This window comes from Aedes albopictus, chromosome 2 (assembly GCF_035046485.1).
Source record: "Aedes albopictus strain Foshan chromosome 2, AalbF5, whole genome shotgun sequence".
In the NCBI taxonomy this organism is placed as follows: Eukaryota; Metazoa; Arthropoda; class Insecta; order Diptera; family Culicidae; genus Aedes; species Aedes albopictus.
The window spans coordinates 207019151-207031989 of NC_085137.1; the positions used below are offsets into that span (position 1 = coordinate 207019151).

Consider the following 12839-nt stretch of genomic DNA (forward strand, 5'->3'; position numbering starts at 1 on the left):
TGTTGGTTTCATATCGACATTTATTGAATTTTTGATATTTGCAACATTTTCTGAAATGTTAACTGCTGAACTTGGAGTGAGAATATAAAGGAAATGCTAATTGCAAATACAATTAACTCAGTTTTTAGAAAACACAAAGAAAAACTATTTTTTCACTAGAATCCTCTGATTGAAATTCATTGATTTAAAATTGATTTCGGAACGCAGAAAACGGCTTCAATATATTATGTATTCCATACAGAGATTATTATTACAAAAAGTTTCAATGGAATCAAGGAGAAACCTAATTTTCAGAAATAGTTCTGCCGATTCTCCAAGAGAATATTTTTAAATTTGAAAATGGTCAACAAAATGAGTTGTCATATGTTAATCAGCACATTTATTATGATGTCGCTCAAGCTTTCGCACCCCACCAAAAGTCTACCTGCGACCCACCAGTGGGTCGCGACCCATAGTTTGAGAAACGCTGCTATATCTCTCTCTTCTTGGCGTAACGTCCTCTTTGGGACAAAGCCTGCTACTCAGCTTAGTGTTCTATGAGCACTTACACAGTTGTTAACTGAGAGCTTCCTCTGCCAATGACCATTTTGCATGCGTATATCGTGTGGCAGGCACGAAGATACTCTATGCCCAAGGAAGTCAAGGAAATTTCCTTTACGAAAAGATCCTGGACCGACCGGGAATCGAACCCGTCACCCTCAGCATGGTCATGCTGAATACCCGTGCGTTTACCGCCTCGGCTATATGGGCCCTCAAACGCTGCTATATATAATATACCAAAAAATGTCAAAATTTTGAATGGTGCTTACGTCACAATGCAGAATCACGGCAGTATTGTGTCTTGGTGACTTACAGTCGCTGAATAAAACTAAGTAAACTAACTTTACTTTCCAAATAGTTAAATACAGGGGGTGGCCAAAATGTTTCGGATAGGCAACTTTTGTTTCTCTAAAAAAAATTCAACAAGCTGTAACTTTTCATAGAGTGTATCAAAAACTCTCAAATTTTGATTGTTTGTCAACTGATTATATGTGCATCATTGGTACAAATTTGAACTCGATTGGTTAATATTTTGCGAAACTATGTCCGTTCTCGTAAGTAAAACACTATTTTTAAGACTACCAATTTTTGAACAGTCATATCTTGGAAGCTAGTAAACCGAATTCAATGATTTTTTAACGTTTATCAACAATATATTGATACTTGATACGACGTTATAAAATTTATTTTCTCACGACGAATAAAGTTATAGCGGTTTGACGTTTTCATCCATATAGAAGAACAAAAATTACTAAATGTGTTCTTCCTTTAATCCAAATATGTTCTCATATATCTTATTATAGATATCTTGAGAACAGAAGTAGAAAATCTTTGGATACCTAAACCAAAATGTAATGACAATGATATTTAAAAAAAATGCGTTTTAGGGAAAGATCCAAATTTTGTCAATGCATCAACACTTGTTTTACCGTTCAAAAAGAACCTTGGTTTCGAAGTCTTGTAAAGCATTAATATATTGTTGATAAACGTTCAAAATTTCATTCAATTTGGTTTACTGGCTTCCAAGATATGACAATTAAAAAAAACACTTGTTTAAAAAATCGTGATTTACGAGAACAGTTGTGGCGAAAAATTAATAAATCGAGCTCAAATTTATATCAATCATGCACATATAATAAGTTGATAAATTTGAGAATTTTTGATGCACCCTATGAAAAGTTACAGCACGTCTAACTTTTTTTACCTATCTCAAACATTTTGGCCACCTCCTGTACTGCCCCCACTCGCATAACTGTCCCATAGAATAGGAAACCCAGCAAAGATGGGACTGTTATGCGAGTGGGGGCAGTGTACACTTATATGAATTGCACTGAGATCCAACAGAATAAGAGGCTAGGACGCTCCGGCTCCACTTATTCTCAAAGTGCCATATCGGCGCCGGCCAAGTTCATGCAGTCAGTTGAGAAGGAAAGGAATGTTGAAGTGGGATGGTTGTTGCTACTAGAAACCGAGAGCACATCCCGTGTTGGGTATTTGTTAGTAGGGTAGGGTGGAAGATCTGGGAGTCACCTTTGGTCGGTGATGCGACCCATGGATAGGGGATATACAGGGGATAGCCATAATGTTTGGGATAGGCAACTTTTTTTCTCCCACAAAAAAATTCAACATGCTGTAACTTTTCATAGAGTGCATCAAAAAATCTCAAAATTTGACTGTTTGTCTACCTATTATATGTGCATCATTGGTACAAATTTGGGCTCGATTGATTTTCGTGAAGTTAGGACCGTTCGGGTAAAACACTATTATTTTGACAACTAATTTTTGAACTGTCATATCTCGGAAACCAGCAAACCGAATTGAATGAATTTTTTAACGGTTTCCGAGATATGACAGCTCAAAAATGAGTTGTCTGAAAAATAGTGTTTTACCCGAACGGTTCTAACTTTTTGCGAAAGATTAATCAATCGAGCCCAAATTTGTACCAATGATGCACATATAACAGGTTGACAAACAGTCAAAATTTGAGATTCTTTGATGCGCTCTATGAAAAGTTATAGCTTGTTGAACTTTTTTGTGAGAGAAAAAAAATTGCCTATCGCAAACATTTTGGCCATCCCCTGTATTTAGGTGTTGATTACTTTGAAGGCAGAGACGAAACAGCCTAGGACTGAAAGTCTCTTTAATAAAGACAAATCAATCAACTTTGAAGGAAAAGCGGCACAGTTCACTTGGTTGCATATCTTGTAGGCGTTATATGATAGATTGACACTGTGCTATAGCATTGCATATATGCAATTTGGAAGGAAGATGAACGGCTTTTTCAACGCGTTTCTGTTTTAGCGATGACTATAAACTTAGAAATAGAGAAAATAGATAGAATACGAACCAGAAGCGGTAGTCACTAGTCCACCAGGTCCACCAAACACATACACTCCACTAGGAATGGAAGTACTACCGTCAAACGGGGTTACTTGCAACAGCGGTGTAACTTGCAACACGATGACATACACTAAATGTGAAGCATTTTCTAATAATAATAAAAACTAGTATGCCCTACTACTTCGGTTATAGAGATTATGTGTATCAAAGATCGATTTAGTATAAAAATAAGCTTTGTTTCTTTGTTTATGGTTTAGCTACACTGTTAAAACGGATTGCTCATTTTATGCCATAAAAAGAAGTATGAAAATCGTGCTTGACCTCTCCCTCATGGTAAGTGCGGAAAGTCTGATGACCTTGCTTGCAGTTAGGGTACCTAATAGTAAGCTTAGCTAAACGATAAAAGTTTGATAAACTTATCGACTAAGTAATGCAAAACATCATTATTATATTCGACAACCACTATGGGGTAACTTGCAACAGCTGAATTTGACAAAACCTTCTATTATTTATCTTCATTTCACGATATACTTGACAGAAATAACCGAAATGGATCGTTTATTGATTACGTAACGCGTTCATTCTCAAATGTCAATTCATTTTTTACATTTTTTTGCACGTGACCTTCAAACATTGTTAGGAAATACCACATTTTGAAGTTTCATTCATGTTTCATCATGTTAAAAGTTGAATTTTTGTTTATGAACATTGTAAAGCAATCATTAATATCAATTCTGAACCTAGATGGAGTAAATTATTTCAGTTTAATACCCAAATTAGCGAGTTTGACATTTACAAAGTAGAATAGGTGTGTTTCAATCATGTTAATTTAGCTGAAATTGCCAAACACCACCTCAAACTGAAAACTACTTGAAGATGACTCACTCTACCTTTTCAAGAAATGAAAATAATCATTGTTGACATTTTGTAATGAGTGCTAAGTCGCGGGAATCATATATATTTTGTTTTTGAGGGACGTGAGACCTGTTGCTAAACGATATACTCTTACTTGCAATAACTATCAATCCTTTCATGAAAAATTATATGTCAATTGGTTAGTGTACATCTTTTCATGGTATGTTTCATGCATAACATCAAAAATTTACAATACGACTAAATACTAGAATATTTGTGCTGTTTAATGATAGCTAACTTAGCTTCATGTCCTATGTTGCAAGTTACCCCACAGATGGGGAAACTTGCAACAAGCATGTATTTCGCACCTCCTGATTAGGTGGCAACGTATTTTGGCACACCAAGTGCTGCATAGTATTCTACTTGGGGTAATTAGTGGACACGATGCTTCACAGGATGTTTCAATTGTTTAGATTTTCAATGATATTGCTTCAAAGTCGAAAAGTGTTGCAAGTTACCCCATTTGACGGTACTTGAGTAAGAACTGGAAAAACACTTCCAGATAAAATTGAGAAACATTCTCTGCAGTTTGATTACGAAAATACGCTAGCAAGAACTCTTGTAAGTAGCAAGTTCTAGGAGAGCACTACTGGATGAATACTTCCGAAGTACTTTTGCAGAAACATTTTCAGAAAAAAAAACCGGTCGAACTCCCTTACGATTCAAGGAACAATTCCAGTTGAATCTCCTTAAGAAATTCCCGTTTGAACTCCTAAAAGACTTCCAGGTGAAGCTCATGGCGAAAGCCTAATTTATACTGCTGAAGTAATTCTTAATGAAACTTCTGGAGAAACTCATGAATAATTTCCAGGTAGAACTTCCGTTGAAATCTCAGATCCAACTTCTGGAGATATTTAAGGTTGAGCTACAGGAGAAATTCCTTCAAGTGGAAATCCACTAAAAATCCTAAGTTAAATAGAACTCTTAGAGAAGTTCCATGTGGAACTCTTGGATATATTCGAGGTGAACTCTTTAACGAATCCCAGGTGGAACTCTTTGAAGAATATAAAGTGTAACTCCTTAACTAATTTCATATAAAAAAAAGTCCATGAAAAACCCCGGGTAGAGCTCCTGAATAAATCTCTGTTACTTCTATGGAGAAATCCCTAGTGGAACACCAGGAGGAACTTTTGGAGAAGGCTTAGGTTGTCCTATTGAAGAATTTCCAACTGGAACTCCTGAATAAATCATAGGGAGAACCCCTGTTGAAATCTCTGTGGGAATTTCTGAAGATATATCAGGTACAACTACCGGAGAAACCCAAGGAAAAATCCTATTTATTTCGCAACTAGCTTTATTCAGGAGCTCACGCGAGTCCTTGTATCATCAGTACTTATCAGTCCTTAGTAGGATATTACGCAAAATCAGATACGCAAAGCATGTTTGTGTTCCTTACATCAAGACTTAGTGTAGTCTCGGCGAGGGCAAACCGTCTCTTTATATATCCGTAAGGCAAAATAAATGCAATTTTAGAAAATGTCACTAGTAACAAGGGATTTGTACTATGAATCCTTATTACCAAAACGCATTACCCTAGCTTAACAAGTTGAATGTCGCCAGGGTTCAGTTTGGTAGATCTTACTCCGTAACGCAACCCAAAAAGGTGTTCTACCCACGTTACGGGCTTCGTTGAAGATCGAGCATGTTATAAACCCCCGCCTGACACCTTGGATTGCGGTTCCCTGTTTGGTGGACTTTTACCCCCGGAACAGGGGATCCGTAGTGCTATTCTAAGCCGGCAACTACACGGGCTCTTCAGAGTTCCACCTGGGACTCCTTTAGAATTTTTCCTTGGGTTTCTCCGGTAGTTGTACCTGATATATCTTCAGAAATTCCTCAGAGATTTCAACAGAGTTTCTCCCTATGATTTATTCAGGAGTTCCAGTTGGTACTTTTCATCAAAATGGTACTTTTTCATCAAATTCGATTTCTCGAACCTCTGAGGTAACAAAACAAGAACTGTACAGAAATCTATGCTTCATTGCCTCTCAATGACAATGGGGTAGTACGACATGCACTTAATACTGAGGATGCGGATATTGCCACAAAAGATCTATATAACTGGTCGCAGTTGCTCATCCAAACAGAAAAGAAAACCAGGAATCCGAAGTTGAATCATGAATAAATTCCAGGGGAAACTCCTAGAGGAGTTCCAGTTGGAACTCCCAGATGAATACCAGTTGAAGCTTCAGGAGGAATTTCATTTGGAACTTCTGGAACAAACTCAGACGCCACTCTAGAATGTATTCAAATTCCAGGTGAAATTCTTGTATGAGTCGTAGGTGAAGCTTCTAGAGAAATCTCAGGTGGGAATTCTGTACAAATCCCAGGTATAACTGCTGGGCAAATCCCAAGTAAATCTGCTGGAGGAATTCCATGTGGAACTCCTGACTGAATCCAAGGTGAAAATCCTGGAAAAATCGAAAGTGGATGTCCTGGAGTAAGCCCAGGTGGAATACCTGGAGGAATCCCAGAACCTTCTGGAAGAATATCAGATGAATAAACCCAAGCGGAATTCGTGGGGAAGTCCCAGGTGAAATTTCTGGACAAACCTCAGGTGGAATTCCTGGGTATCGTGTGATATTTCTTGTGAACTAAATCTCAGATAAAGCTCCTGGCAAAATCTTATGTAAACATCCTGGAAGGATCGCAGGAACTCGTGAATATATCCTGGAGAAATTCCTGGTAAAACTCGTTGAAGCGAGAGAAAAGTGCTCTGTTTTCGGCGTTCTAAATTATGAGAACTGTTATACATTTGAACCAACACCGCTGAAAACGACCTGAGCGTTCGGCAAATAACCGTATAACTGGAGCGGTGAATGCGTGTATTTTCAATAAGACCATGCTGAAGGTGACGGATTCGATCCCTGGTCAGTAATGAAAACTTCATTGAATACTTTGTTCGTGCCTAACACATGATATATAAATGCATAATTATCACTTTCAGTTTATAATTGTGGATGTGCTTACCCAGAACTAAACTGAGAAGCAGTTTTTGTCCCAATGAGGAGAAGAGGCGGGGAGGTGTTCGGCAAATTAAAAAGCAAATTCTTTGAGTTTAAAAGCCATTTCCATATAGGTGGAATCTGAATTCGCGCTGATATAGATAAAGGCATTTCCTTCTTCATAATCGAAAATTTCAAATTGTTATCTTTATGGTGGAATTTGCGACAATAAAATGCCCGAAACAAATCGCACTAGTGCTTCATGACTATGTTTAACAACAATAAAATTCGCCGCTCTGTTTCTTCTGCATTCCAACCGTCATCTATGAACGTGGAAGCAATTTAATTTATGTTCACACCTTTTGATGTTAATTTATGGCACTCTTCAAAGAGTGAGCGTAAGGACGTCCGCCGGTCCTGGAGTGTATACTGATATTTTAATTGTCACAAGATGCCGAGATAGGGCTAGCTTACTTTTCTAAGTCTCAGGCAGAGATTTGAATGAGTCTATAGTAAAGTCGTATTGTGTTATTGTACATATTTTGGAAAATTCAGCAAACCTAGCAAAAGATACCTCTTGAGCTTAGTATGATAAAGTTGCCTGTGTAAAGATGGACTTATAATGCTTTTCTACCTTTTCACAACTGCAATTAAAGTGGCAAAAAGCAATCACACTGAAGCACAGGTTTAGTGCAACAAGCCAGAGCATTCCAAAATTAGCGCGTGATTGATGGTGACAGTGTTTCTTATCTGCGGAATTCCAAACAAAGCTTTATTGCGTAGGAGGTTCAGCTGTCTGTTTGTCCGGTGGTGTAGATTTGATTAAGAGGTTGTCTCCCAGCGCGACATCGCTTCGAGTTCGAGGCGCCGCCACCACTTGATTCAATAACGTACAATTTGACAGGCTGGAATGCGCAAATATTTTGTTGATCAATTTGTCACCGGGTAATGTTAACAACTGCAAATTAGATTAAATCGAAACTGTTAATCATCATTTGAGATATTTACATTCCTATAATCGCGTTCAAATGCATACTTGAAGTTGTTCGAATCATCTATATATATAAAAATGCAGTGGCATACGTGGGACCGCGCATAACTTGCGAACGGGTGGTCCAATTTGGGTCGTCTAAGTTTTGTTCTGTTAGTTTTCACCCAAGGAAGGTTTATGAGGCCTAAAACATGGGAAAATTGAGAGTTTTTGAAAATCGGGTTTTCATACATTTTGAACGGGGACTTGGGCGCTTGGCTAAAGACTTGAAACGTCAAAAAACGCAGTAGGCAAGACAAAGTTTGCCGGGTACAGCTAGTTTATAATATTATCCATAAACGAATTATCTAACGATTCCTTTTTTTCCTTTCCAGGGTACAAAACTATGGATCATCATGGAATACCTGGGCGGCGGGTCGGCCTTGGACCTGATGAAAGCCGGCCTGTTCGAAGAGATGCACATAGCCATCATCCTGCGAGAGGTTCTCAAAGGTCTCGACTACCTGCATTCGGAACGAAAGCTCCATCGTGATATCAAGGCAGCGAATGTGTTGCTCAGCGAACTGGGTGACGTCAAGCTGGCGGACTTTGGCGTGGCCGGTCAGCTCACCAACACGACCTCAAAGCGGAACACATTCGTCGGGACACCGTTCTGGATGGCACCGGAGGTCATCAAGCAGTCCATGTACGACTCCAAAGCGGACATCTGGTCCCTGGGGATAACCGCCATCGAGCTAGCCAAAGGTGAGCCACCCAACTCGGAACTACATCCGATGAGGGTGCTCTTTCTGATCCCGAAGAATAATCCCCCGCAGCTGACCGGTAGCTACACCAAGCCATTCAAAGATTTTGTCGAAGCGTGCCTCAACAAAGATCCGGAAAATGTAAGCCGATCTGGATGTCAGATTTTTGTACCGAGATTTTTGGCTAATCTAAACATTTATTCCTTGTAGAGACCCACGGCAAAAGAATTGCTAAAGTTCCCCTTCATCAAAAAAGCGAAAAAGAACGCATACCTGATCGACTTGATAGACCGGTACAAGAAATGGAAATCGCAGAAAGGAGAGGAAAGCGAAACGGAATCGGAAAATTCAGACTCGTAAGTACCTAGTGCTATCGATTCACTACATCATACTATTGGCGTAGCTAAGAATTGTTTATTTTTTGTAAGAGATGGATATGGGCAATCACAACTTATAATCCAATACTTCACAAGTAGTCATAAAATCAATTTTCGCCAATATTTGTTAAGTAATTTTTCGGTTGAATCACAAGATATTAAAAATATTATATCTGGGAAAATGAAAAAAAAAATATCTGAAAGAATGTGCTCTGGACTTCTGCATTCTAAATTTTACAATCTGGAATCCAGAGTTTTTGACAGATTTCTTGGTATGGTATCCTGTTGGTCCTTGGTCCATATCCTGTTGTAAATTGTAAGGTTGTAAGATGTTTTTTTTTTCTTATGTTTATTCATGTTACCGTGATATTGCCTAATTCCGATCACTTCTTCTCGGTTCCTAATTCCGTTTACGCCATGCAAAACAAATGGGGTGAACGGAACTAGGAACCGAAAATACCAATTGGCGATCTTTTTGCGTAAATAGAAAGCTGAATATAATATGCTTCGATCATCTGAAAATAGTTTTTGCATCAAATCAATGAGATTTGAAATATTGGTGATAATTGGCCAATCTCCTTAAATTTGAGCAAAATTTTCAAAAAATAACGAAGATTTGTTTTTTAAGAAGAAAAAAATAATTGAAAAATTCTTTCTTAACGTACATTTGAAATATTGGATGTTATCCAGTTACAGTAAAAATTCAATTCAATCAGAGCATTGTTTACGGAAAAAATGTATGGAGGAAGCAATTTTGCTTAAACATAGAACAAAAATCGATTTCAAATCGGCAGCCTTGTATGGAAAGTCGAAAAATTTTCCGCTCTACTGTATTTTTTTTCCTTCGCGTTTTCGAACTCAGGGCATGATTCTATCTACACTAAAAGTGATCATCAGCTTACCAAATTCAAAAATGCTGTAAACTAGTATTAGCTATTGATTTTCATCTAACTGGAGAAACTTGAACAGTGATCCTTTACCTTCCCAGCAGGCAACATTGCTGCATATGGTGCCAAAAATACAGTGATGCCCAAAATATGGGGTTCGTGAGCGTGGGGCCGTGTGCTGATTTATGTCTTGACGGCACGGTGACACACCTTCTTTCTTTCCTTCTGAAATTTCCTCTGAGGTCCTTCCAGGAGTTTCTTCTGAGATTCCTTCTGGGACTTCAATGGATATCTTCCGGGATTTCTCATGAAGTTCCGGGAATACTCCAGGAATTCCATCCCAGATTCTCCCAATAGCGTCTGAGGAAAACCAGAAGGAACTTGCTGGAGTATTTCCTCAAAGAAATCCTATAGGAACTTCATGAGGAATTCCCTATACAAAAACTGCTGGAGGAATTTCTCAAAGTACCCCCTAATAAACTCCTGATGGCTTTCCATCAGAAACAACCGAAAGAATTCTAGAAGTAACTTCGTAAAGAATCCAGAAGGATCTGCAAAAATTCCAAACGGAATACTTGGATGAAATCAGAAAAAAGTTCCTAGATGAATCCTGGAAAGAGTACCTAAAGAAATCTTGGAAGCAGTTTCTGAAAAAAAAGTTCCAGAAAAACTTTCGGAACAAGTTTAAAGAGGAATATCAGAAATCGTTCCAAAAGGAATCCCGGAAGAAGTTTCTGAAGAAGCACACGAAGGTGTTCCTGAAGAAATTATAGGAGCAATTCCTGACAGAAACTCAGAAAAAAAAATCCTGTAGGAATCCCTGATGGAGCTCCCGAAGCAATCCCGGAAGGAGTTCCCGAAAGAATCCTGGAAGTATTTTCTGAAGAAATCCAGGAAGAGGTTCTTGGAGGAATCCCGGAAGAAGTTCCTGGTGGAATCCCGGAAGAGATTCTTGAAAAAAAAATCTGGGAAAAGCTCTAGGAAAAAAGAAAATCTTGGAAGCAGTTTCTGAAAAAAAAAGTTCCAGAAAAACTTTCGGAACAAGTTTCAAGAGGAATATCAGAAATCGTTCCAAAAGGAATCCCGGAAGAAGTTTCTGAAGAAGCACACGAAAGTGTTCCTGAAGAAATTATAGGAGCAATTCCTGACAGAAGCTCAGAAAAAAAAAATCCTAAAGGAATCCCTGATGGAGCTCCCGAAGCAATCCCGGAAGGAGTTCCCGAAAGAATCCTGGAAGCATTTCCTGAAGAAATCCAGGAAGAGGTTCTTGGAGGAATCCCGGAAGAAGTTCCTGGTGGAATCCCGGAAGAGATTCTTGAAAAAAAAAAATCTGGGAAAAGCTCTAGGAAAAAAGAAAATCTTGGAAGCAGTTTCTGAAAAAAAAGTTCCAGAAAAACTTTCGGAACAAGTTTCAAGAGGAATATCAGAAATCGTTCCAAAAGGAATCCCGGAAGAAGTTTCTGAAGAAGCACACGAAGGTGTTTCTGAAGAAATTATAGGAGCAATTCCTGACAGAAGCTCAGAAAAAAAAATCCTGTAGGAATGCCTGATGGAGCTCCCGAAGCAATCCCGGAAGGAGTTCCCGAAAGAATCCTGGAAGTATTTCCTGAAGAAATCCAGGAAGAGGTTCTTGGAGGAATCGCGGAAGAGATTCTTGAAAAAAAAAATCTGGGAAAAGCTCTAGAAAAAATCCCGAAGAAGCTTTAGAAGGAATACTAAAATAATTTCTTGTAGGATTCCTGAAAGGATCTCATAAAGGATTTCTGGAAAGAACCCCTGACAAAATTTTGGAAGCAGTTTCTGAAGAAATCTCGGAACGAATTCCTGAAGCAATCCCCGAGAGAACTCCTGGAGGAATTCTGACAGAAATCCCAGCTAAAATTGCTGGAATTTTCAGGAATTCCTTCTGAAAATAAAAAAAAACTTCTGAAGGCATTTTAATACTTTTAGGAAAATCTAGGATGGAATTCCTAGAGAATTAAGCAATCTAGGATCCTGGAGTAATCTCAAAATCCCAGATAAAAATCTCTGGAGATTTCGGGAGTACTTCTTGCAAGAGTCCTAGCAAAAGCCTTGAAGGAATCACAGACTGAATCTCTTTAGGAATCTCAGAAGAAACTCCCAGAGAATCATCAAGAATTTCCTTTGAATCCCACATAAAACTCCTGAAGGAGTTCTGGAACAATTTTTTTTTTTGAGAAACCGGGAAGGAATCCCAAATGAACTTTCTATGGAATCCCAGAAGGGCGTCCTGGAGGGGTGTAATCGTGCCGTCATCAAGTCGTAAATCAGCACACTAGCCTAGTAGTACCAAGAGTTAACTAACCCGCTAGGATACTTAAGGAAATCATACGGTCGATTGAATGAAAACCGTCGTAATCTCAATTTGCCACCAAATGATTTCAATTTTGGGAGAAGGCATAGAATCTGATTACGAATCGAATAAGCGGTGTGGAGCAAAAACGATTTTGCTAATCCTCCCAAACTGTGTTTAAAGGAATCTAAAAATTGTTTCAGAAGTTCTGGAGTCCGACTTGTTTTGTATAAAAACACCCTAGAATCTTAAAACTTGTAAATTAAAATGAATGTTCCTGCAGTTCCAATGCCTCTGTGAAAAATTCTTAAAATTTATTTCGAAAATTTCTGGCAGAAACAAAAAGGATTTTCCTGCTATTCTTAAAAGCTCCGTGAAAATAACTTCGAAATATCTTCAATAATTTTGAACACTTAAAATATTCTACACGCTCGAACCGCATGATTGCGGGGATGTACTGTCAAACACGATAAAATCATGTGTAAATGACATTAAATCCTAAACTATTCGTGATTTGAATCAAAAGAATTACGCATAAACATAGCTTATATGTTAAACGATAAATTAACGTGTACGTGTAAAAAAACATAAATGAGGCGTGTCGATTATTATCAGTGCACAAATATTCAGCGATAGCTTTTTGGTGCTCCATTCTCCAAAGAACTGAAGAATGATCAGAATTCCGGAGAAGGTTTTATCCAGAACTTCCTAGTTTAAATTAAACATGTTCTGGAGGAATTTTAAAATGTTATAAACAATTAAACAGATAGCCATGTTGTTATGATAA

The 12839-nt window shown here is 38.2% G+C and overlaps 1 protein-coding gene across 8 annotated transcripts in view; it reads left to right on the forward strand.

The window, feature by feature from the left end:
• LOC109404231 (serine/threonine-protein kinase 24) overlaps positions 1–12839 on the forward strand; it is a 261291-nt gene that overhangs the window by 239791 nt on the left and 8661 nt on the right. For all 8 annotated transcript variants that reach the window (XM_029869084.2, XM_029869081.2, XM_029869083.2 and 5 more), the window contains 2 exons: positions 8106–8615; positions 8685–8830. In XM_029869084.2, coding sequence (XP_029724944.1) covers positions 8106–8615; positions 8685–8830 — 656 coding nt within the window. The remainder of the gene's footprint in view (positions 1–8105; positions 8616–8684; positions 8831–12839) is intronic.